Genomic DNA, 27,973 nt, shown 5'->3' on the forward strand with positions numbered 1-27,973 from the left:
TCCAGGTGATGCCGTTATCTGAGGAGTAATGCAGCAGCACTCCTTCACCCGGCTGGTCTGGAGCGGGACAGGAGCTCGACGTGCTGCGACTGCCCAGCCTCAGCGTGAACTGAAGATACCTGCAGGAGAGAAAGAAACATGACCTGGGGCTTGTTTTGAAGTAGTGCTATCAGAGGAGTCCAGATGAACAATAGTATCTTTCTGACTGAAGTGATAAATAAAAGTGATAAAAATGAAAGAGTCACGATCTTTGATGCTCTCTTACACTTCTAATACCCAAGCAGTGGCACGTATATGTGTGCATATTTATGTGATTTATGAGTCCTCATAATTAAAGTAGCTCTAAAGGCATACTAAACAATGTTTTATTAAGAATGTAAAAATGCCTGTAGTTTTGTGTGAGGGGTAGGGGATAGAAAATACAGTTAGTCCAGTAGAAAAACCATTACGCCTATAGAGAGTCCCATAAAACATAAAAACAACACGTGTGTGCGTGTGTGTATACCTGGCCTGTGAACTGTCCAGGGGGGTCGTAACAATGTGTCTTCTACTGTCCCTGTTGAAGACCAGGGCTTTTCCGCTGGCCAAAACCCCACAGGCGAAGCTGACCTCTGCCCCCCGCAGTGAGGAGAAGCTGTGATAGGACGACAGCCTCACGCTGGAGAAACTCTCGGACAGAAACGCAGGGAAGGTCTGAGACGCCAGCTCACATGCCGGACCGCTGAAACCATGGCCACACCTGAAGAAATACAAAGAAACCACACATTTTCCTGAACCAGTAAGATGTTGCTGTTTTCACAGTGTAAAGAGTGTTTTGCTGCAGTTCTGACTTAAAGACGTTCATACTTGCAGCCCGTGCGTGAACAGTGTCCTCTACCGGAGCAGAAACGCAAACAGGACGGCCCGATATACACTGGAACACACAACATCAACCATATCATCATCATCGTCACTGATCATGATTTATTGGCTCAGTCTGGTGTCTAAGTGTCAAAATCACTGTCTAATCTGCTGATCACGCTCCATGGGTTTGACTATAATGTGTCGACATCTATCAGTAAATATGACCTGTATGTCTTACCATTGTCAATCGCCCACATGTTGCTGCTTCCCACAGCGGTCTGTCTCCAGCGGAAGCGAGTGCTGCCTGTGAGCGCGGAGTTGGGCAGAGGAATCGTGATCCTCGTCCAACTACAGGAACACAGAGAATAAACCACACTGTTAACAGAACAGACAACACGGATTTATGAAAGCATCCAACAGATGCAGTGACTGACCCGCTGTAGTTCTCTGAGGAGTAGATGCTGCTGTGAGGCAGATGTGATCCGGCACACAGTTCAGGAAGACACTCGGTGTGCAGGAGAGACCAGGAGCGACCATGATTTGTTGAGAACTCCAGTTTGACACTGTGAAATTCACATATGCAGGAACAGAAAAAGAGGAGACAACAATATTTAATTCACTTATTTTAAAAAGTACATGTTCTTAAACTCCTGGGATATTGATCTTAAGTTGCAGAGGGGGTTGTTAATCAGTTTCAGCTGCTTTGGTGTTAATGAAATTAACAACAGGTGCACTAGATGGGCAACAATGAGATGACCCCCAAAACCGGAATGGTTTTACAGGTGGAGGCCACTGAAATTTTTTTCCCTATTCATCTTTTCTGACTGTTTTTCACTAGTTTTGCATTTGGCTAAGGTCAGTGTCACTACGTTTAGCATGAGGCGATACCTGGACCCTACAGAGGTTGCAGAGGCAGTCCAACTCCTCCAGGATGGCACATCAATACGTGCCATTGCCAGAAGGTTTGCTGGAGACCCAACACAGTCTCAAGAGCATGGAGGAGATTCCAGGAGGCAGGCAGTTACTCTAGGAGAGCTGGACAGGGCCGTAGAAGGTCCTTAACCCATCAGCAGGACCGGTATCTGCTCCTTTGTGCAAAGGAGGAACAGGCTGAGCACTGCCAGAGCTCTACAAAATGACCTCCAGCAGGCCACTGGTGTGAATACCTCTGACCAAACAATCAGAAACAGACTTCATGAGGGTGGCCTGAGGGCCCGACGCCCTCTAGTGGGCCCTGTGCTCACAGCCCGGCACCGTGGAGCTTGACTGGCATTTGCCATTGAACACCAGAATTGGCAGGTCCGCCACTGGTGCCCTGTGCGTTTCACAGATGAGAGCAGGTTCACCCTGAGCACATGTGACAGACGTGAAAGGGTCTGGAGAAGCCGTGGAGAAGGTTATGCTGCCTGTAACATCATTCAGCATGACCGGTTTGGTGGTAGGTTAGTGATGGTCTGGGGAGGAATATCCATGGAAGAACGCAGTGGGTCCTGGGTTCCTCCTGGTGCACGACAATGCCCGGCTTCATGTGGCCAGAGAATGCAGGCAGTTCCTGGAGGATGAAGGAATTGATACCATTGAATGGCCCCCACGCTCGCCTGATCTAAATCCAATAGAACACCTCTGGGACATTATGTTTGGGTCCAGGTTGCACCTCAGACTGTCCAGGAGCTCAGTGATGCCTGGTCCAGATCTGGGAGGAAATACCCCAGGACACCATCCATCGTCTCATTAGGAGCATGTACCGACATTATCAGGCATGCATACAAGCACGTGGGGGCCATACAAACTACTGAGTACCATTTTGAGTTGCTGCAATTAAATTTCAGCAAAATGGACTAGCCTGCTGCATCATTTTTTCACTTTGACTTTTGGAGTGTCTTTGAATTCAGCCCTCTGTAGGTTGATAATTTTAATTTCCATCAAATTATGTGGCATCCTTTAATTCCTAACACATTACCCAGTCCATATTAGCATAGATGCAGCATGATATTTTTCCCCATTGAGATCTGATATGTTTTCAAAGTGTTCCTTTCATTTTTTGAGCAGTCTACTATTACTGCTGCAAACAAACACAAAGATACACAAACTAAAATTTCCACTATTCCTGCTGTTCTTGTGGCAATAGAAAGTCTATTCTATTCTATTCTATTCTATTCTATTGTATTGGCATCATTTGACTTTCCCAAATATAATTGCAAACACAAAAGATGATGTTTTGAAAGATATCTCAGTGTTGTTTTGTCCACTGTTGTTTGGACCCCAGTGTTCTTCAAAATGTCTTATTTTATGAGCAGCAGAAGAAAGAAGCCATGCAGGTTTGAATGACATGAGGGTGAGTAAGTGATGATTTTTGGGTTATCATTGTTTTCTGATCTGATCACCTGTTGGCCGGCTGGTAGGCTCCACACCCGAGGTTAATTGAGAACTGCACCAGGTGAGTGTTTGCTCCAGGCAGCACCGGAAGCAGCTGCAGGAAGTCCACAGCCCAAACATGACGGTTCGCTCCACCATGAAACTTCTGCTCTAGACAAAACTGAGTGGCTGGAGTCTGAAGTTCTGTGGGCAAACCAACCGAGACGACTGAAGGATTCTGGAAGAGAAAGCCAAGAGATGTCAAGGTGTATACAGATGGGAACATGACACAGTAAATCACAAAAGAAATAAGAGAAATAGTTGAATGATACATTCTGAACAGAACATGTCAACTGTTGAAAATGATTATGTAACCTAAATCTGACTATAGACTGTATTAGGTTTCTACCCTGTAGGCTGAGTATGGAAGTATGTCCAGAAGCACATGATCTTTCCTGCCCTCTGAACGACCAAACAGGACCACATTATTCTTGTTGGATTCTCCAGGATCGCAGTCTCCACCCCCTACATCGAACACAGAGATCAGACACTGAAAATACAGGGATCAGACACTGAACACAGATAGATCAGACACTGAACACAGAGAGATCAGACACTGAACACACAGATATCAGACACTGAACACACAGGGATCAGACACTGAAAACAGAGGGATCAGACACTGAACACAGAGAACAGACACTGAACATAGAGAGATCAGACACTGAACACAGAGAGATCAGACACTGAACACACAAAGATCAGACAATGAAAACACAGATATCAGACACTGAACACACAGGGATCAGACACTGAAAACAGAGGGATCAGACACTGAACACAGAGAACAGACACTGAACACAGATAGATCAGACACTGAACACAGAGAGATCAGACACTGAACACACAGGGATCAGACACTGAAAACAGAGGGATCAGACACTGAACACAGAGATCAGACACTGAACACACAGATATCAGACACTGAACACAGAGGGATCAGACACTGAACATAGAGAGATCAGACACTGAAAACAGAGGGATCAGACACTAAACACAGAGATCAGACACTGAACACACAGGGATCAGATACTGAACACACAGGGATCAGACACTGAATACACAGATATCAGACACTGAACACAGAGGGATCAGACACTGAACATAGAGAGATCAGACACTGAACACAGAGAGATCAGACATCGAACACACAGGGATCAGAAAATGAAAACACAGATATCAGACACTGAACACACAGGGATCAGACACTGAACACAGAGAGATCAGAAACTGAACAGAGAGAGAGATCAGACACTGAAAACACAGGGATCAGAGACTGAACACAGAGAGATCAGACACTGAACACACAGAAATCAGACCCTGAAAACACAGGGATCAGACACTGAACACACAGAGATCAGACACTGAACACAGAGATCAGACACTAAACACACAGAGATCAGACACCAAACACACAGGGATAAGACACTGAACACAGAGATCAAACACTGAAAACACAGAGATTAGACACTGAACACAGAGAGATCAGACACTGAGAACACAGAGATGAGACACTGAAAACAAAGAGATCAGAAACTGAAAACACACAGAGAGATCAGATACTGAACACAGAGATCAGACACTAAACACACAGAAATCAGACACTAAACACACAGGGATCAGACACTGAACACAGAGATCAGACATTGAACACAGAGATCAGACATGGAACACAGAGATCAGACACTGAACACACAGAGATCATACACCAAACACACAGGGATCAGACACTGAACACAGAGATCAGACACTGAACACACAGAGATCAGACACTGAACACAAAGGTATCAGACACTGAACACAGAGATCAGACACTGAACACACAGAGATCAAACACTGAACGCACAGAGATCAGACACTGAACACACAGAGAGCAGACACTGAACACACAGAGATCAGACACTGAAAACACAGAGATCAGACACTGAACACACAGGGATCAGACACTGAAAACACAGAGATCAGACACTGAAAACACAGAGAAACTGAACACACAGAGATCAGACACTGAACACAGAGATCAGACACTGAACACAGAGAAGAGACACTGAACACAGATAAAGCAGACACTGAACACACAGGGATCAGACATTGAAAAGAGAGATCAGACACAAAACACACAGTGATCAGACACTGAACACACAGAGATCAGACGCTGAACACAGAGAACAGACACTGAACACAGATAAAGCAGACACTGAACACACAGGGATCAGACATTGAAAAGAGAGATCAGACACAAAACACACAGTGATCAGACACTGAACACACAGAGATCAGACGCTGAACACAGAGAACAGACACTGAACACAGATAAAGCAGACACTGAACACACAGGGATCAGACATTGAAAAGAGAGATCAGACACAAAACACACAGTGATTAGACACTGAACACACAGAGATCAGACACTGAACACAGAGAAATCAGACACTGAACACAGATAAATCAGACACTGAACACACAGAGATCAGACACTGAAAACAAAGATGAGACACTGAACACAGAGATCATACATTGAACACACATCAGTATCAACATAATGTGCACGTAAAAGTGTAAGTCATACCCATGGTGAAGTGGAAGCGCAGGTTTCCGTAGGCGGTGGTGTTGAGGTACGGTGTGCACACCTTCCTCTGTCCATCTTTGAGAAAGACGAGTGCAGATCCAGACTCCACCTCTCCACACTGAACTCCATTCACTGCTCCATCAACCTCCCATCTACAGGCCACACACAGCACTTACAATCACACCTCCTTACATATAATTCTCTGTTCTTCAAGAAACTGTTGCTACACTTAACAGCATCTGATCGTAACCTGTTAGTAACCCAAATGTTTGCTTTTGGATATCAAATTTGTCTAGAGAGCTCCAAGATATCAAAACTGAAATGTCAACACCTCAATGTATCACCAGTATGTTTGTCTACTGACTGACCTAACTACTGTTAAAATACTATTTCACAAAAGCAATCCACTAGCACGAATCCCAATCTTATCTGCTGGCAGTTGTAAGACGCACCCACTCAGTGGACTCTCAAAGTCTTCCTCCCAGTAGCTGCGTCCCTCTTCACGGTGCAGGTCCACGTCTCGTGTGGAGGCGAAACTGTGCTCGAATCCCTCTCCGCCATGAAAGTACAAGGAGTTTCCCTCTGACTGACAAGCATGCTATTGAATGAATCGAGAGGAAGGATTACAGTGCTACAGATGTTTCTGACAAAACTGAAATCTCCATGTTGCATGAATGCAGGGCAGATGGAGAAGACATTAAAGACAGCCTCTGCCTTGGGCCATTTATGGGGAACAGACCTGTCTGCTAGTGTGGGCTGGAAAACACTCGAAGGGCTGCTGTAAGAAATGACCCTGTCAAAGCTGCGGCCTTGTGTTCTGACCTCTCATATTAGCGATTTACTTTGCGACATTAAACCATAAACTGAACTCTCCAAGGAAAGCGTTCATAAATCATACCTCATGAAAAAGAAGTGTGCTTGATTGTACTGAATTTGCGCATGTAGTGCTCAAATCTTAAATGCATATTTTTAAATGAATTGTTCTGGCAGACAATATAATATCAATGAAATAAAAGGCCATTTAAGTGACTTAAAGATAAACACTTTAAAGACTGAATTTCTTAACACAGTTGTCAAATTAAACATTTTACTTTAAAGTACATTTTAAACCATTATGCTTTAACCATCTTCTTTTAATCAACATATTTTATGTTCTCATGTTTTAAAGAAGTACACTTATTTTGATGTGTTGACTAACATACTAAAGCATATGTAAAGTACTAGATTATAATTTTAACTGTAGTGTGTTATTCAAGATTATATGTATAGTTAATATATTTTAAATGAACTAAATTGCAAATGTGTAATTAAAGATATATTTAAATATATCACTCAAGTTTGAATAGACATGTATTAAAGTATATATTAGTTTATCATAAATGCTTGTCAGCACATTCAGCAGTAACTTTAACCATACTTCAAAGACAAGATAAGTAATTTAGAGAAGCACTCTAAAGTTCAACTAATTGCATTTAATATAAATTAAGTCTATAACACATTTTGGTTTTATTGCAGTTAACATGCAATTAAGCATCAGAAAACATTACATTCAGTTCACACTTAAGTATATTATTAAAAAGTACATTATTTTCATAATAAGCACTCGTTTTGAGCTTCTTCACATGGGATGGTTTCTAGTTTGCTGGATGACACTATTTGGTCATGCACCTTTACTGTGGCTCCAGGGAAGAAGAGCCAGTTGGCCGTGTCCAGAGGGTCCAGGCTGTCCTCCAGCAGCGGGGGCCGGTTGGCCGTGTTTAGCACCAGTATGTTATCGAGGCCCCAGCAGGACTCATAACCATCGGGCCCCACGGGTGGCTCCTGACTCCAGCGCAGATGAATGGCCTCCCCTTTACAGCCCGGAGGCACTGGCAGGAGATGAACCACTGTGCTGCTGTTAGTGGGAGCCCTGCCAGATCAAATACATACGATAAAAACACTGGAGAACTGAACATACATGAGCTCAAACTCATTCAGATGTATGCAACCTTAAATTATGAGTTTTTATGGCACAAAATCCACGTACTGCTCATGGCGTTTTTACATAATGGTAACAGTAATACTGTGAGTGTGTGGGAGCCATTTTCTAAAATAAAGTAAAACCTGATCTTTTCCAAGGTGATCCAGTCATCAGAGGAGTTCAGACCACAGGAGATGATGATACTGGGGTCCGAGTAACTGAACCGACAAGATCCAGATCCTGAACAACAAACGCACACACAAGAACGTCACACATTAGAATGGATTCACTTGACTTAATAACTTCATACAGAAAAATACATACAGCTAAATGTGATTTGCTAAGTATTTCAGTAAAAATTTCTAAGCATTCTTAAATCAAGATACATTCACTTGAGATGCAATATGACATAAGAAGACTTGTTTTCTGAAAAAATTACATTGTAAAAAATGTACAAAATGGTACATTTTTTCAGACAAGTCTTAATATCTTAAGTCATTTTGCATCTCAAATAAATGTATCTTGATTTAAGAATGTTTAGATATTTTTATGGGAAAACAAGACAAAAATGCATCATTCTTTTGCAAAGTATTCAGCTGTAAACCAGTCGTCTATGGCTGCAGGAGCTGAAGAATCATGAGCTACAGTAACCGCAGAAGACAGTGACACTCACCAAAGGCAAACTGCAGGACTGATGCGGTGCTCGTGTTCAGAGCCACTGTCGTCTAAAAGAGACGATAAAACCATGAGCTTCTCATTTCTATTCACAGATCTGCTTTATTCACACAGGAATAATGTGAACACAGCATACGAGACACGGCGCTGCAAAGCTACACAGCGTCCACACCACCAGTCTTTAATGTGTGTGTGTGTGTTTTATTTTCTTGTGTAATAATTTAGTTTTATAGTCCACTTTAGTCATTCTACTAACTATCAGTAACTTTGCAGTTCCATGTCAACTAGCAGTCATTCGAGGATTAGTGATTGTCTGCTTAATATCTATATCTAATCTTAATATCTATCTATCTAATAATAACTTTATTTTGATGGACATTCTACTGACTATAAGTCACTCTGAGGAGTTTGGCAGGAGTTTTGTATGGACAGAAGTGCATCTATTTGTTTGAGAAGCACAGCTCACTGCCTGATGCTGTTTGTCAACACCCAGACCTTCAGGGCAAAATGTGCTGTTTTTCACTTGATTACATCTGTTCTGTAAACAATTACCAGTTCTCTCTGTCCAAAGGGCTCACAAAACGTCACTGCTTTTCCATGCATCAGCGCACCACACTGCTCTCCAACCTCACAGTTACTGCAGTCTGACCTGCGAGAGAACCAGCCATGGACAATAAACACATCTTCTAGCTCTCTATATGGCATCAATGCAAGCTATTATATAGGAAATGAAAACAGCTTCACTGCCAAGTAAACAAGCCAAAGAAAGACGAGTGTTACTCACCAGATATTGAGATTAAGCTCTTCTTGTGTGTTGTGTTCAAAGTCATCCCGGAGAACAGCATGATCACCATGAACCACAGCTTTACATCAGCGACAGATACCGAGGACAGACACAGAGACAGGAGCACAGTGAGGAGCAGTGAGGAGTAACGTCAGCACACGTGTGTCTGCTGATGCTTTTACTCACCTAGACTGGGCCGAAGAGGAGATTCAGTGGGAGCTTAAAGAGACAAAACAAAAACATCCTTTACATGGAACATTTCTAATTAAAGACTTGCAAATATAAAAAGATACAAGGAGAAATATTGGTAAGGATCATTTTAATAAATATACAGTACATGGAGTGAACATTCAATCCCTTTGTAATTAATACAAAGAAGCCTGCAAACATTAAATGACTTCATAATGGAGATTTTGGAATGTTATGTTTCTCAATCACTGATCGGTCAAACATTTTTCTCCATGACAGTAGCTGTGCATTTGACATTTGTGTGTCTTGTATAGCTCTATCTCTTGTTCTCTTTCATTCTGCAAGTCAGAAGAACTAATTGGCATGATCCTGGAGGACTTTAGTATTATTATTATTATTTAGCACTGATTTTACAGTGATCTTAAAGCTTGTAATCGATGGCCGGAAGCTGAGGAGAACACCGATGACCGTCAGGGTCCTGATCTCACTGTCAGGGTTTATTTTGCCAAAATGACTCTAATGATCAGTGTCTCACGGCTCTATATTAAGGGTAACGGTTTTCTCTGTACTTCATCTAAAAACTAGGACAATGTCACTCCCATGAGTCTTCACCTCCTACTTCAACAAAATATTACTAATGTAGGAGCATTTAACACTCCTACCTCTCTCCGTCTGTGGTGTCTGGATCCTGTGACAAAACTATAAAAAAATCTAGTACAGCCTGCTGTGGACATTTTTAGATGGAGAATGAAATGTTTTCTTTAATAAAGGTCATTGAGGAATAATTCCTTTGATTCTTTTATTAATTTGATCAATTCCTGTTTGAATGTTTTTGAAAGTTCTGTGCTTTGTTGCAACCCCAAAACCACACTGTAATCCATACAGACAAATACCATTTCAGTACAAACTCCCATCCAGCAGTAAAACCCAAACCTTAAAGTACTGAGTCTAATCACATGAGCCGTATACTGATCTAAAACAGCTGTTGCTCCAGACTGTTTTCATGAAATAATTGAATGAATAGGTCAGTTGAATGAATGAACTGAATGGGTTTTGTGGCTGAATTACTTTGACAGACTCTTGCTCCAGTGTCTATTTGGGACTGAGATCATGACTACTTATTCTTAAACCAAAAATTTATGCTGAATTGAATGAACCCCTGGTCAAAAACGCCATTATTTCTGACAGTACTTTTATGCAAAATACTGGACATTAAATCATACATATTCATCACACAGTTATTCATGATTTTCCCTACACATCATCCTCTTGCTCACCAGAATCCGCTTACACCCTTCAGAAGCTGCTGACGGCTAACCACCATCTTATTATCTCACATGAACAAAAGCCTGCTACTTTAATCAATGTTTGGTTCTGAAGATCATTACAACCACAGTGATTTAAATGTATGAAAGGACCCAACACAAAAGGTTTGATTCGACTAGACAGTGTATGGATGTTATTCTCTAATGCCAACAGGTGTGATGAATGATTAACTCTTATTTATATATGTTATAGGTGTTACTATTTGTTATTTCACAGATGAAATGAAACATCATAACAAATTATTTTATAACTTTAACTCTCTAGAGAACATTGCAGGCTCTCTTTAATCTCACAGTTCAGTCTTTCCTTATCTAAAGCCTCTGACACGTCTAGCTATAATTAACCACATTAAACCTTACACTCAGAAACCTTCATCTTCTCTGGAAAAACCTTTTTATCTTCTAAACTGTACCGATATACCAAAAATCATATAGTCAATCTTTCCCTCAATAACCTCAGATAATCTTTTCCCAAAATCCATCACATTATAATGATAAAGCAGCTGTGCTCTATTTCATTTGCTGACCTATTTCTTTCAGAACTCACACACACACTGTGAAAGTCTCCTGAGTGAATGTGACTGTGAATATAATGGTTGAGTTCTGAATGTAATTGCAGTTTCCAATCAAACGTCCACTGGGTGGCGCTACTGCGACTGTTACTCCCATTCAGACAAATCAAGTTCACAGAGGAAGGTTATAAGTTACTTATGCTCTGGAATATAGTTTGCAATTTAGCTGAGCCAATGCAAATATTTGTTAAATAAGTCACGCATGGTTTTTCTGCATCGATGCAAAAGTCATGGGTTCAAATCCCAGAAATCAGACTGAAAGATTCATTCAGCACACAGACTGGACATTCAGAGCCTCCAATGCTTCAGAAAGTCTGATCTTTATAATCAGATTTAACATCCAAACCGGGTGAGCTGATTTAAAAGTCAACAGAACATAATTTGGATATTTATTCAGCTTGTGTGTATTTAAGTCGCATCCGTATTGGCCTGTAGTAGGAAGGACAAACTGTGATTTTGGAAAACCGTTTGCAGAGCGTTTCTCATGAGATCAGGCTGGAAACTAAACAGAAACAATGTTTTGTTGACTTGTGTACTATGAATGCTGGGTAACGGGAGTGATGGCTCTGGCTTTCCTCATTGTCCTCCTCTGTAGCAGTAAAACCTTATCAAGTGTTTGGATGAAGAGACAGATTTTACCAGCAGTCGTGGTGAATGTTCACTTTTATCACACTGACACTGTTTACTAACATGTCAAACAGACCTTCCACTGAACGAACACACACACACAATTCATTTCTTTACTTCCAAGATCGATACTACTGTATCAGAGAGAAAATTATAACCATACAGCAAGCAGCTACAGTATCGTATCGGATATACTATTCTCTGCTATAGGAGAGGAAGAATTGTATACAGTATATATATATATATATATATATATATATATATATATATATATATTTTTATTTTGTGGCTGAATTACTTTGACAGACTCTTGCTCCAGTGTCTATTTGGGACTGAGATCATGACTACTTATTCTTAAACCAAAAATTTATGCTGAATTGAATGAACCCCTGGTCAAAAACGCCATTATTTCTGACAGTACTTTTATGCAAAATACTGGACATTAAATCATACATATTCATCACACAGTTATTCATGATTTTCCCTACACATCATCCTCTTGCTCACCAGAATCCGCTTACACCCTTCAGAAGCTGCTGACGGCTAACCACCATCTTATTATCTCACATGAACAAAAGCCTGCTACTTTAATCAATGTTTGGTTCTGAAGATCATTACAACCACAGTGATTTAAATGTATGAAAGGACCCAACACAAAAGGTTTGATTCGACTAGACAGTGTATGGATGTTATTCTCTAATGCCAACAGGTGTGATGAATGATTAACTCTTATTTATATATGTTATAGGTGTTACTATTTGTTATTTCACAGATGAAATGAAACATCATAACAAATTATTTTATAACTTTAACTCTCTAGAGAACATTGCAGGCTCTCTTTAATCTCACAGTTCAGTCTTTCCTTATCTAAAGCCTCTGACACGTCTAGCTATAATTAACCACATTAAACCTTACACTCAGAAACCTTCATCTTCTCTGGAAAAACCTTTTTATCTTCTAAACTGTACCGATATACCAAAAATCATATAGTCAATCTTTCCCTCAATAACCTCAGATAATCTTTTCCCAAAATCCATCACATTATAATGATAAAGCAGCTGTGCTCTATTTCATTTGCTGACCTATTTCTTTCAGAACTCACACACACACTGTGAAAGTCTCCTGAGTGAATGTGACTGTGAATATAATGGTTGAGTTCTGAATGTAATTGCAGTTTCCAATCAAACGTCCACTGGGTGGCGCTACTGCGACTGTTACTCCCATTCAGACAAATCAAGTTCACAGAGGAAGGTTATAAGTTACTTATGCTCTGGAATATAGTTTGCAATTTAGCTGAGCCAATGCAAATATTTGTTAAATAAGTCACGCATGGTTTTTCTGCATCGATGCAAAAGTCATGGGTTCAAATCCCAGAAATCAGACTGAAAGATTCATTCAGCACACAGACTGGACATTCAGAGCCTCCAATGCTTCAGAAAGTCTGATCTTTATAATCAGATTTAACATCCAAACCGGGTGAGCTGATTTAAAAGTAAACAGAACATAATTTGGATATTTATTCAGCTTGTGTGTATTTAAGTCGCATCCGTATTGGCCTGTAGTAGGAAGGACAAACTGTGATTTTGGAAAACCGTTTGCAGAGCGTTTCTCATGAGATAAGGCTGGAAACTAAACAGAAACAATGTTTTGTTGACTTGTGTACTATGAATGCTGGGTAACGGGAGTGATGGCTCTGGCTTTCCTCATTGTCCTCCTCTGTAGCAGTAAAACCTTATCAAGTGTTTGGATGAAGAGACAGATTTTACCAGCAGTCGTGGTGAATGTTCACTTGATCTAAATCAACAACATGTACAGTATATTATGAATTTGTCAATGTCATTAGGATATGTCCCAGAAACCATCAAACTGGCGGTTTTTAAGCCTCTCATTTAAAAAAACACAACTTGATCCTAGACAACTGGTTAATTACAGACCGATCTCAAATCTTCCTATTCTGTCAAAAATACTAGGCAGTATCTTCACAACTACAACTGTTCCCTCTTAGAGAAAAATGGTATCTGTGAGGATTTCCAGTCAGGATTTAGACCGTATCATAGTACTGAGACTGCTCTCATTAGAGTTACAAATGACCTGCTCTTATCATCCGATCGTGGCTGTATTTCTCTATTAGTGCTACTCGATCTATCGACACTATCAACCCCAACATTATGTTGGCATTAGTGGAATTGCATTGGCATCATTCAAATCTTACTTATCTGACCGTCATCAATTCGCAACAGTGAATGAAGAAGTATCATATCGATCACAAGTGCAGTATGGAGTACCTCAAGGCTCAGTACTAGGACCATTGCTTTTCACGTTTTACATGTTACCTGTGGGAGATATCATCAGGAAACATGGTATTAGCTTTCACTGGTATGCTGATGATACTCAGCTCCATATTTCTTCACGGCCCGACAAAACATACCAATTTGAAAAACTAATGGAATGCATAGTTGATATAAAAAAAATCTGGATGGCTAGTAATGTCCTACTGCTAACAAAAAACAGAGGTGTTAATTATTTGACCAAAAAATCCACATGTAATAACCTAGAACACTGTCTAACACTTGATGGCTGCTCTGTCAATTCTTCGTCATCAGTTAGGAACCTATGTGTGCTGTCTGATAGCAATCTTTCCTTTGAAAGCCACGTTTCATTTGTAAAACTGAATTTTTCTATCTTACAAATATATCTAAATTACGAGCTATGCTCTCAATGTCAAATGCAGAAATGTTAAATCATGCGTTCATGACCTCAAGGTTAGATTATTGTAATGCTTTATTGGGTGGTTGCTCTGCACGCTTAATAAACAAACTCCAGCGGGTCCAAAATGCAGCAGCTAGAGTTCTTACTAGAACCAGGAAGTATGACCATATTAGCCCGGTTCTGTCAACACTGCACTGGCTACCTATTAAACATTGTATACATTTAAAAATATTCCTGATTACTTTTAAAGCCCTGGTTTAGCACCTCAGTATTTGAATGAGCTCTTATCGCATTACAGTCCTTCTCGTCCGCTGTGTTCTCAAAACTCTGGCAATTTGTTAATGCCTAGAATAACAAAATCAACTGCGGGCAGCAGATCCTTTTCCTATTTAGTGCCCAGACTCTGGAAAAATCTACCTAGTGTTGTTCGGGAGGCAGACACGCTCTGTCAGTTTAAATCTAGATTAAAGATCCATGTATTTAACCTGGTTTACACATACTGTAACACACTTGTTACATTGTTAGAAGAATGGCATCTACTGTACACTATTATTAGTCTGTTTCATTTTTATTCCGCGGTCACCGTAGCCACCAGATCCAGTCTGTATCCAGATCAGATGGTGGACCAGCACCTAGAGATGACCTCTACAGCCCTGAATGTCAGCGGAGACCAGGACAACTAGATGAGCCCTAGAGACAGCTCTCCTCTGAAGACCTCATCACCTAGACGGCCATTGGCACAAATCCTCAGCAAAGACCACAAGAACCAGACGAGTCCTTTGCACAGACTGGCTTCGGCTCCTTCACCATGCGATGTTCCACGTGGAGGGAACTAGATGGATGTTCCGAGTGATGCCAGTTCACAATCTGACTTTGCTGCAGCCTGGAATTAAACTGCTGGTTTCGTCTGGCCAGAGGAAAACTGGTCGCCCGACTGAATCTGGTTTCTCCCAAGGTTTTCTTCTTCATTTCTGTCACCGATGGAGTTTTGGTTCCTTGCCACTCTTGCCTTTGGCTTGCTTAGTTAGCGACACTTAATATCTGTCAGTATCATGGCCTTGATTGCACAGACCAGAGGCAAGGCAAGTTTGGTCTAAACTCTGTAGGACAGCGGCTCTCCAGGACCGAACCTGCCTACCCCTGGCACAGACACTATTGGAAGAGAACTGAACTGAGCTGTACGATGACATCACTGAATCAACTATGAACTGACTTAAACGGGAAAACTGACTAGTTACTATTGTCCTCTTTTTAGAGCTTCTATTGCAGAATTACATTTTATTTGCGTTATTGACACACTATTTTCCTGTTTAACACTGTAAACATGCTTTGACACCCTCTGTTTTGTGTAAAGTGCTATATAAATAAAGGTAATGTGACACACGCACACACATGATCTTTGTCTGTGGAGTTCTGCTCTCGTTCTCTGCCGTTCATTCGTCGACCTCTTCTTCTGTCTACATCAGGCGTTCACACAGCAGACAGTCACACTCGTTTCAGGCTTAGTTTAATCCTCGATCGCTTTCTTAAGAACTTTAATTACCTCCGGCGCTCTTCCTGTAGATCTGTGCTAATGCGACCGGCTTACACTGACAGTTTAACAGCCCCGCGCTTCCCATGAGCCTCGGCTGCAGATTTGGAGCGGGCCGGTTCATTCTCCAACTTCTCTAATGCAAAGTTGGACATTCAGATGAAAGTTGGCACTCGGTGTTATTAAGTGGTGCGAGCGCTTGCGTTTGGGTGTCTGAGGCGCAGGACATTATTTTCCAGCGACACATCTTTCATCTTTAGCGCGTCTCTCCATCTAGAGGCCGCGTGTCTGCTGTCGTATATCTGCTCTGCTTCTGATCGTCCTCCTCTCCTCTGCCCAAAACTGATCGCCCCCCGTGAGTTATAGTCACTTTTCGATAATCAATCCTCAGGGATACGAGTCCAGCGTGTCCCATAAAGCACTAATTTATGGAGCTGCTGGAAATTGCAGCGTTCTCTGGTCGCCTTTCCTCATCCCGACCTGTCACAGATATCACTCTTTGATATACTAGCGTCATCTGCAGCTCTCTCTCTCTCTCAGGGAAGTTCTGCAGCTCTTAAAGTCTCTTTTTAGCATACCTTTATGTGTTTATCTGTGGATACATGCTGTCATTTGTCTATTCATTCCAGCTAGTCTTCTGGCTCGTTTCACTTTCATACACTTGGTGATTTTTCTCTCTCTGCAAGGAAACTAATGGTAAACAGTGGGTAATAAAATGCAACAGTCTGGTTTCAGAGGTACAAATCCATTCATTTTCTACATAACAATAACATATAAAGCTTTCAGCACAGACCTACTCTGAGCTCAGAATCTGTTAAATGATGAAATATACTTCTGGTTATGAGAGTTTTAACTTTACAATATGCTGCGTTCAACACTCAACACTAAAATCCATCAGTCAGAATCACTAGTACCACAGAAATCACTGTCACCAATCTGAATATAAACCACTGCAAATGAGTCTCTCTAAACTCTTAAACTACTTACATATTTGCATTTGATTCACACTATCCACAATAAAACTGCTGCCATCCCTATTGCTTTTATAAAAACAATTACCACATAATAAAAACACAAGTACCCTTGTGAAAAAGAAGTGTGGGTAACACTTAATTTTACAATTTCCTTGTTACACATGTTGCATGTTCTTATTATAGTAATAACAGTAAATTATGCATAATTACATGCAACTAACTCTAAACCAAACTTTAATCCTAACCATAAAGTATGTACGGTACATGTTAAAGATAAAATAGTACTCACTATTAATGGTGTAATTACACTGTAATAAAGTGTAACCTGGTATTGAATGTGCACTTGCAGTGTACATTCAATCTTAAAAGTATTTATTTTAAAAAAAAATGTATTGCAGATAATATAAATGAAATAAAAGGCCACTTAATTGACTTAATTGTTTCTTACCACACTTAAGTCTACTTTTAAAAAGTCCACTTTGTAATAATGTCAAATTCATCCAAATAAGCACTCTGAAGTTTAACTATTTGCATTTAATAAAAATGTTAACTGTATAATATGTTTTCAGTAAGTGTCCAAAAAAAACAGTACATTAAGTTCACACTTAAGCAAATTATTTTATTTCCATAATGAACACTCTTTTTTCAAAAGTGCATTTCTTTTTCATAAGGGCAGCCACACAAATCTTCATAAAATAATCTGAATCATCAGGTTAATGACGAGTCTTTCTTCCAGCAGAACATCTATGTAAACTAAGGTCAATGTCTGCTCTATGTAGTGCTGTACAGTGACATATAGACGAGTGTTTCAGCTCACTAACTAATACTGGTGTATTTTAGCATGACTGAAACTCTCTACTGACAAATCTGTATTGAATTTTCCCTTGTACCATTGTGTTTTCGCAAATTTCTAAATACCCTTTCTTGCTTTGAATGTTGCTGTGTTATTCATCTCAGAGCTGATTTTGTCTTATTGCTCTCTAGAGGCCACAGCACTGCTGAAATACGCTCTATTCACTGATTGTAGTCTCGCTAACCCTTAACCCCACATCTGCACATGCCGCTTTGAAACATTATCAGCCAGTCAAATGTCTGCGCCGTGCTCGCTCACTTTCTTAAAGCTTCAGCGGCTCTCAGTCTCAGATCTTCTCTTGAGCCGTGTGTTAATCTGCTCATGTCTCATCACTGACGGAGATTCGCCTCATTTCTCTATTTCACGTCTTCAGTCCTGCTGGGATATTTATAATTCCTTTAACCACTCAAAGCTTTAAGCCCTTCAAACTTGAAATGGACTTCTTTAAAATCTTTATGTGTAAGTGCTGGAAAAACTTTCATGCCCTTATATTGTGTGTTATTCAGTAGAGTGCGTTCAGGTTGAACGTTTGCATCAATTGTCTTTGCACACACATATGAAGAGATTTTAGTTTTTTAGTAAGTATTCAGATTTTAGTAAGAATGCATATGTTCTTATGGTTTGGCAAATAGACCGTCAGGTGAGTACAACATTCATACTATTCAACCTTTACTGTTAATGTATAGGAATGCCTGTGTGTTCTGTCATTTGATGTGCTGCACATGCTGAAGATCAGACTGTGTGTATATTTAGTTTCTCTGTCATTTCTCTAACACCCATCTGAAGTTTACGGATCAGAGATGCTCCTCACCTCCCTGCTCACAGAGCTGCTGCGCCAGAGCGTCCTTGAAGATGATCTGTCCTCGGTGCGTCGCTGTGGCCCTGAGGGACAACAGACCGAGAGAAAGAGAGAAATATTACAGAGCGTCAGCCAGCAGAAGGAGAGGAGAGCGATAACCTGCCCATTACCTAAAAGAAGATGAAGTGTTTCTGCTGGAAGTGGATAAAAATTCTGGAGGAGAACTGAAATCTGGCTGTAGGTCTTCATGTCAGAGACAGCAATTAGAGGTCAAGAGGTCAGGAGGAGGATGAGGCTTTATGAGCTGTTAGGAGCCTCTTTATAGACAGCAGTCTCATTGCATCGGCGTAAACCGGGGTACGGGATCGATTTATACTTACGCCTCAAACCTACAGCGCAGACTCACAAAAATATGTTCTAAAATATGTTGGAACATTTTGATAATGTTCCCATTAAGTTATGAAAACTTTATTTCTGAATGTTCTCTGAATATTCAAAACATCCAGTTTTTTAAATATAAAGTTCTGTCATGAAACTCTAGATGGCGCAGTCCAATAGGTCAAACTCAATCTGACGTAATAATATCATTATCACATGGCGCAGCTGATTGGTTCTTTTTGTATCAGCAGCCAATGAGCTCGCTGCTCAACATTCAAATCCTTCACTAGAGCTTGCTGTAGCAGTTGCAGCGCGCTTCAGAAACCCTCCACCTTCCCCAGCTCCACCTGTATAGATCTGCTATGGGGTGATTCATGTATGCTACATGGGGGTTATTTCATATATGTTATATGTGCAGCAGCAGTATTTCTTTCATGCTCACAGCAGCATGTTGTGGATGTATTAGCGAGTCTCAGTACTTGCTCTGCCGCAGCAGATCCATTCCACCAAGACCAAATACATCAACATTGTCATGTACATTACCATGCCAATCCCTCCGAAAGTTGTCATGACACAAATGTTTTTAAGGAGTTTTATTGGTTATATGAATGTAACAGGAACAACCATTTTTTTAATTCAACGTTTTGTGAATGTTACAACTGAATGTTCTGAAACCAATAGTAACATAAATTACTTAGCGTCCAACAAAAATATTTCAGAAATAAAATGATCCATGGACAATGTATAAATAATGCTTTTGTGCTGACGTTTTGAGAGCATTATTAAAGGCTAGAAAACTCTCCCTCAAAAAAAAATTAAAAAGGTTCTAAGTTTTGCTAATGTTTCACTAAGTTATGAAAACATTCTGATCGTTCGCTGCCTGCCCTGACCTTCACCTGTTTTGGGATTTTCCTTTTGGATTACCTTGTTTGCTACTGTTTGCTGGTACTGTACTTTTTAATATTTTTTTAATTAAAGCCTGTATTTGGATCCACATCTCTGTTGTCACGACTCTCTATGTTACATTTTTTTGTATTTACAGCTCAAACAAAAAGCTTCTTTGAGTTTTTATGGAAAGTGTGTGAAAATGGTGATATAAGCATATAAAGCAAAATACAAAGAGAGACTAATAGATCTGATTGATTTCATTCATCGCTTGATGGCCTGTTTTATTTCAAGTTTACTTTCAAACAGTGAGGGGGGGGGGAATCACAAAAGCATTTAACTTTCCAAAGCTTCCAAAGTTCCCAGCCAATACTTTTGGTCAGAATATACAGTATTCTCCTGTGTCTGGTGTTGATTCCTTCACCTTTGTGTTCGTCACCAGTCTTTTCATTTTATTAAAGAATGAATAATTTGTAACAGAAGCTTAAGCGGAGCATGTGGATATAATTCAGCCATAGCGGAGTGTATTAATAGCAGCTCTCGTGACCCGCGTGTCCACACACACACACACAGACACACACACCCGCTGTGGGCTTTCACAGCCTCCTCGCTCAACATCTCACCTCATCTCAGATAAAGACCTGCAGCAGCTCCTACAGTTCAGTCTTCTGTGTTCTGTGACCTTCGGCTCAGCTCTACAGCATTCGCTGATGGAGGTTTTGTGCTGCTTTCCTTCCTTTTAGAGACATGAATAGCTGTTTGCTTTAGAGCTGCACAGGTCGTCCTGTAGCTCCATTAACCACATGTAAGACCGCTGGTGATCTGCTGTTTGCCACAGAACCTGGTTTTAGACTTTTACATTTCATCATTTCACAGATGCCTTCCTCCATTTATTGATGAATACACTTTTAATATTACTGTTACACAGAGAGTCTTACTGAGAGCAAGAGGATCATGCAGCTGCATTTAACGGAGAAAAACACTAAAATCCAAGAACAAAGCCTGATAAAAACCAAAGTAAATGTGAGGGCTAAAATACAGGAGGACTAATGTGACACAGCTGAAAACAAATTGAGAAAGGCTGTGTCTGAAATCTAAGACAGCTGCCTTCGGGCTCTGGTTTATAAAGATCCTCCTCATAATACTGCTTTCAGACTCTATCACATCCTTATGTCTAATGATCAAGAGCAATTTCATATAAGCTTTAGCTTACTGACTTCCAATGCTTGTGATTCCACATCCAGCATAAAATGTTACATAATTACATATTAAGTTGTTGTTGTTCTTTCAACTGAAACAGATGACGGCACCTTAATAGACAGCATGTCATGCAGTTTTTGTATTCTGGATGCTCTTCTACCTCCATACTACCTGTGAAGACCTGTTTTCTAACCCCAGTGTAGATGATGTGTCATGTTCTTAAATGTATTCAATAAATGCCATTAGAATAATAGTTCGATCTTGCAGAAAACTGCTTGATCTTGCAGATTTGCATTGCACAACATCAGAAAGATCAGGCCCTTTCTAACGGAGCATGCTGCACAACTTCTTGTCCAGGCCCTTGTCATCTCTAGGCTGGACTACTGCAATGCTCTTCTGGCTGGACTCCTATCAAGCACAATCAAACCTCTACAAATGATTCAGAATGCAGCGGCACGACTGATCTTCAACGAGCCCAAAAGAGCCCATGTTACACCTCTCTTTATCTCCTTGCACTGGCTACCGGTTTCGGCTCACATCAAGTTAGAGACACTGATGCTTGCATATAGAACAGCCACAGGCTCAGCACCCGCCTACTTCCACTCACTACTACGAATCTACATCCCCTCCAGAAGTCTGAGATCCACTAGTGAGCGACGCCTCGTGGTACCATCACAGAGAGGCTCAAAATCACTTTCCAGAACATTCTCGTTCACTGTTCCTGGCTGCTGGAACGATCTTCCCACCCCTATCCGGAATGCTGAATCCCTGACAATTTTCAAGCGACAGCTGAAAACTCACCTCTTTCGTCACTATCTGACTTCATCCTAAATTTAAAAAAAAAAAAAAAACTTTGCTTGATGTATTCCCCAATTGTAAGCAGAGCATGTGACCGGAGTGGTAATATTTCCTTAAGAGTGCAGAGCGCCTTTCTGAAGATTCCGCTCCGCTCGCTCAAAATAAGTCGCTTTGGATAAAACGTCTGCTAAATAAATAAATGTAAATGCATGTAAATGTAAATAATAAGACTCTACAGGGCTGAAACCAATCAAATGAAATTGATAACAACAAAATCCATCTCTGCACTGCAGAAGTGGCACTGATGCTGCACCTGAAGTGGCATTTAGATGTATTTACACTAGGGCTGTCATCGTTAACGCGTTAACGCATGCGATTAATTTTACAATCCTTAACGTGTTAAAATAATTTAATGCAATTAGCTCAAAATTACTGAAGCACAATTTATATTCTAACCCATTAACCCAATTTTGCTACTCTGCTTGCGATTAGATCATTTTAAGCCGCTAAACTCCAGGAAAGTTTTCAGTTGAATGATACAGTAAGTGTATGCATTCAAACAATCCATCCAAAACGGCACTAATATGAAGGAAACCAGGCTGATTACATCAGAGATTGCCGAGAGAACAGAGACTCGCGTTGCGTTTTAAGTGAATTATTAATTCCAGTGTGTTTGGCTTTAAAACACGAGCTCTGTCATATTCTGTGATCCCACATTGTATTTATGCACATTCGCGATATTGTTTTGATTTGTCATGTTTATGTTGCTGTGTTTAGTTATACTGAATGGATCCATGTACTGTAGCAGATATATGCAGTGAGCAGGCGGTTGGTTTAGGGATTTTTCTTATTATCTCCATGTGGTCCTGTTCGATATCGTAACTTGGCTTCTCTAAAATGTAAAAAAGCTCTTTGGTGTTGCACTGTACACATAGCCTACTATAAGATTTGGATTTATTTTTCTTTCATGTGCTTACATGGGCTCCTTACATCATTTGGTTCTTTGGTGTCCTTTTGGAGTTTCTAAGTGTCCTTTTTTGGAAAGACATCTACATTTATCTTGAAAAAAGCTTGCAGAAAATATAGATTTTTGAGAAACACCCTTCAATCTTTTGGTTTACTTTGCTGGATATAGCAAATAATGACAAAATAAACATTTGAAACAAGATAAATGGTCTATGCTTAATTTCATGAAGTGTGCGATTAATCACGATTAATCACAGAAAAAGGATGTGATTAATCAGATTAAAAATTTTAATCGATTGACAGCCCTAATTTACACAGACTGTGTAATGTAACTCAGAGACTGCATTTACACTGCATTTACAACTGCATATTAGATTAGTGTTTTAAATGTAAATAGATTGAATATAGAACAATGAAAGTAATACCTATACTAAAACCAATGGGTGGCAAAATCACTGTCTTAATAAGTGAATCATTAATTTACTAATTCAACCGATGCGTTAATGGCTGATTCCTTCAGGAATGAAGCAAGTGGCTTGATTTGTGAGCCACATTCTAGCATACTACTATTGATATTTATGCCATAGAAAGATAAACAGTAAGAGTAGTATACTAATATGCAGTTTAAAATTTAACAAATCTCTTTATGAATGGCTTGAAATGAATCACTGACTCACTTGATTCATTCAAAAGTACTGAATCATTCAGAAAACACCACCATGTTGATCAGAGATGCAATTATTGGTGAAATAGATCAACACAGTCCATAATGACAATATTCTGTCTAAAATATAGATCACTTAATATTAACTTGAATAGAACATTAACATGTATTTATTATATTTTTATTTCTGGGGACAGTCGTGGCGTAATGGTTAGAGAGTCGGTTGCGGGTTCGAGTCTCAGGTCCGGCAGGGATTGTAAGTGGGGGGAGTGAATAACCAGCGCTCTCTTCCACCCTCAATACCACGACTGAGGTAAGACCCTTGAGCAAGAATCGAACCCCCAGCTGCTCCAGGTGTGTGTGTGTGTGTGTGTACCCACTTGGATGGGTGAAATGCAGAGCACAAATTCCAAGTATGGGACACCACGCTTGGCCTCCTTTCCTTTCCTTATATACCATTGTATAAAAGTATAAAATAATGCTCTTAAAATGAGGATAAATGAGTGTCCGGCTCAAGCCTGCACCGGTAGATGGACATGGCATTTCAAAACCAGACCAACCCAAAACCGACCGGATGACCACCTTACAAACACTCCCACCAAACACATTAATATGCATTCATAACAAACTCATCGCAGGTTCTTACCAGTGTCCCGAGTTTAGAACTAACCCAAACCAAACACTAGAACAAGCTAATCAGCGTGTGCAGAATTACTTAAACTCTAGGAACATGACGTGCTTATAAATATTGCATTGTTTTAATTTACTATGAAATATTGCTTGTTTAAGAAAGCACATTTTGGCATGAGGTCAGCAGAAGGAGTTTTGCTGGACTGTTGTTTCAGATCCAGTCTCTGACACCGAAAGCATTTATGGTTGTGAGGCATTTATGCTTCTGCTCTCATGAATAACCAAACAACATCTCATGAATAAATAATCCGGCTCAAGCCTGCACCGGTAGATGGACATGGCATTTCAAAACCAGACCAACCCAAAAAACCGACCGGATGACCACCTTACAAACACTCCCACCAAACACATTAATATGCATTCATAAACAAACTCATCGCAGGTTCTTACCAGTGTCCCGAGTTTAGAACTAACCCAAACCAAACACTAGAACAAGCTAATCAGCGTGTGCAGAATCACTTAAACTCTAGGAACATGACGTGCTTATAAATATTGCATTGTTTTAATTTACTATGAAATATTGCTTGTTTAAGAAAGCACATTTTGGCATGAGGTCAGCAGAAGGAGTTTTGCTGGACTGTTGTTTCAGATCCAGTCTCTGACACCGAAAGCATTTATGGTTGTGAGGCATTTATGCTTCTGCTCTCATGAATAACCAAACAACATCTCATGAATAAATAATAAACTGCAAAAGGGAGAGATGTTGAAGGGGGGGAAAAAACAAAAACAACAAAATCACATTCATCTTTCAGGGCTTGGTAAAGACAAATTTGGAAATGGGATTTATGAATAAAACATCGAGCATAATGAAGAGCAGGAGGTTACGTTGGAGCAAAGCACTTCAATATTTATGAAACGAGTCCCAGACGGCTTGTTCGCTAATATGGCAACATTAGAGGAAAAACACGCAGTGATGTGCTTCATTTAATATGTTTAATGCTCTTACTCACACAAAGTCTGGTGTCAAGGAAGATAAAAATATGTGTAGTTATTTTCATACGTGTTTGGTCTGCTATAATACATTTAAAACAGCCTTGCTTACTGTATTGTAAGCAGCTTCCACTGTTAAATATCTTGAAATTCTGGAGATTAATGTTTAACACAGCTTTTGAAGTGTGTTCAAGGTTTCAGGTATGGACATAATTTCCATCTGTGATCATTAAAGATAATTTTACTTTGGCTTCAAAAGGCACATAACTTCATGTACAGAACTGACAACCAACCTCAAGGATATCTGACTGATCTGATGTTTAGTTTAATACGTCCTGCTGTATCAGCGGTCAGACTGATTCAGTGTGTTTCTCTCACAGATGACCAGCTGGCTGTGTCATGACGAGCTCTGAGGACATCATGCTTCAGTGAAGAAGAAGTTGTAGAGACAGAGAGAGACAATACTCTCCAGCACACAATAACAGCTCAAGAACAGAATCCATCAGTTCAGACTAAATGTATTTCTCTGATTGCATTATCATCGATTCTCACACAATCTACTGCCTTTCGTTTATTTGTCATGTGACACTTGTAGATTGAAGCGGTGCAATACAAAACAAGAATATAAAACATCATTTACAAACCCTCATGTCACTCCAAGCACAAATTTAGATATCTGCCATAAAGCTGTGCCTCCATTAAAAGCCATTGTGCAATCAAAACTTTAATGCAAAACTGAAACCCAGTTCAAAAGGACATCGTAAGAGTAATTCAGATCAAATAAAACAAAATTAAATTAAATTAAATTAAGACAGAGATATTACTTATTGGACCAAAAGACAGTACACAGAATCTCGTGGATTACAATTTGCAACTAGACGGATGCACGGTTACTTCCTCTACAGTCAAAAATCTGGGTGTTATATTAGATAGCAACTTGTCTTTTGAAAATCATATTTCCCATGTTACAAAAACGGCATTCTTCCATCTTAGAAACATTGCCAAGTTACGAAACATGATACCTGTTTCTGATGCAGAAAAGCTAGTTCATGCATTCATGACCTCTAGACTGGACTACTAACAAATAAACTTGAATTGAATTGAATTAATTCAAATGAATGGTTTTATTCAAGTCGTCTGAAGAGACACAACCACTTTATATTGATGAACAGATTTCATTTAGGCTTAGATTCATGTATAAACTTTGAACAACCCACATACCAAACTGTGAATAGCTTATATATTTATATATATTGAGATATCTGTCTATTGTATATTCTTTCTATACTTTTACTACTGTATTGTATTTTATTTAATTTCTTTTAGGCCCTTTTTACACTAGTGCGTTTTCATTTTAAAACAGCGTTTTAAAATAAAAGCGATCCTCGTCTACACTGGTGTTTTCACTGCGTTTCAGAAACAATCTCCACACTACACAAATGAAAATGCATGTCACATGAGCATTAATGCATGTACAACTATGAGGAATCACGCCATCATTATCAAAAGTCTCCGTTTTGGTCTGTTTACACTGAAACACAACCCCAGAGTTTTTCAGCTAAAACGGGATCTCTGGCTTTTTTGAAAGTCTCCGTTTTTGAGGGTCGAAAATGCCGGAGTAGTGTAAACGACAGGCCTAACCATAGCAAAAGCTGCGTTTTAAAACGAAAATGCACTCATGTAAATGTTGCCTTAGTGTTATTATTATTGTGTTAGTATATCTACACTGTCTGTACTTTCTTCTGCACTACAAGACAAATTCCTTGAGTGTGTGAACAAACTCTTTCTGATCCTGATTCTGATTCCTAGAGCTCATCAGATATGGTCAACAGAAGCTCATTGGTTCTCGGGCGTCACATGGTTGAGATTCTGTGTTTAAAAATCAGCCATCAGGCATTATTAGGAAGGCCTATAGACTTTACATCATGTGACATTCATGCACACTTTTATAAAGTGACATACTGTACATCATTGAAAACATTTGATCAGTTCATGCGTTCCCTGCATAGTGAACCCACAACACTGTTGTTGTTAGTGTCATGATCTACTGTTCAAACTACAGGAATGCTAATGATGACTAATAAATGAACACTGTGTGACCAAGCTGATAAATGCAGACATCCACAGCAAACATGCATATGAAGTGCTGGAGACCTGCAGCATGACAGAGGATCAGCAATTCACACATACAGTTACACCTACTAGACTGACCGCTAATTAACATGTTAGGTCTGTTTGATTAGCCATGGATGACGACATTATTGAGCTTGTTCTGTTAGCGACAGCATTAGTCTGTTCCAGTGCAGTTTTGTACAGTAACTTGTAGCAGCAAGATTAGAGTTAAGGTTATGAGAAGAGAAGAAGAACAAAAGAGAAGCACAATGAGAGGAAGACAACTTAAAGGAATTAATATTAAATTAAACCCCCCCCTGCAATTTAACAACCTGAAATAACTGTTTTATTCCATTATTATTACTCAGTAAAATTTCAGGTTTTACTATCCTTGTGGGGACATTTGTTCCTTACAATGTAGCATAAACAAATACACACACACGCACACACACACAGGCATAAATAAAGCAACAGCATGTCAGTCAGAACTGCTAGAAGCCTCTGGAAACGGTTGTTATTCTGAAT

The 27,973-nt window shown here is 39.9% G+C and overlaps 1 protein-coding gene and 1 long non-coding RNA gene across 2 annotated transcripts in view; both read right to left on the minus strand.

Moving 5' to 3' along the window:
- The window catches only part of LOC107567483 (reelin), a 147,227-nt gene that overhangs the window by 66,699 nt on the left and 52,555 nt on the right, over nt 1-27,973 (minus strand). The window contains exons 4-17 of the mRNA XM_016253178.1: nt 18,838-18,908; nt 9,433-9,465; nt 9,247-9,325; nt 9,015-9,111; nt 8,461-8,512; nt 7,931-8,027; nt 7,496-7,736; nt 6,280-6,425; nt 5,828-5,979; nt 3,608-3,723; nt 3,228-3,436; nt 1,278-1,406; nt 1,082-1,191; nt 847-913 (exon numbers count right to left, since the gene is read on the minus strand). Coding sequence (XP_016108664.1) covers nt 847-913; nt 1,082-1,191; nt 1,278-1,406; nt 3,228-3,436; nt 3,608-3,723; nt 5,828-5,979; nt 6,280-6,425; nt 7,496-7,736; nt 7,931-8,027; nt 8,461-8,512; nt 9,015-9,111; nt 9,247-9,325; nt 9,433-9,465; nt 18,838-18,908 — 1,599 coding nt within the window. The remainder of the gene's footprint in view (nt 1-846; nt 914-1,081; nt 1,192-1,277; nt 1,407-3,227; nt 3,437-3,607; nt 3,724-5,827; nt 5,980-6,279; nt 6,426-7,495; nt 7,737-7,930; nt 8,028-8,460; nt 8,513-9,014; nt 9,112-9,246; nt 9,326-9,432; nt 9,466-18,837; nt 18,909-27,973) is intronic.
- LOC107567493 (uncharacterized) lies at nt 22,358-26,071 on the minus strand. The gene is made up of 3 exons (XR_001606651.1): nt 26,060-26,071; nt 25,722-25,724; nt 22,358-22,426 (listed from the first exon to the last, which is right to left on the minus strand). It is a non-coding gene; the product is annotated as an uncharacterized lncRNA (long non-coding RNA).

The sequence above is a fragment of the Sinocyclocheilus grahami genome, unplaced genomic scaffold, assembly GCF_001515645.1.
Source record: "Sinocyclocheilus grahami isolate Dianchi unplaced genomic scaffold, SAMN03320097.WGS_v1.1 scaffold1163.1, whole genome shotgun sequence".
NCBI classification, from domain to species: domain Eukaryota; kingdom Metazoa; phylum Chordata; class Actinopteri; order Cypriniformes; family Cyprinidae; genus Sinocyclocheilus; species Sinocyclocheilus grahami.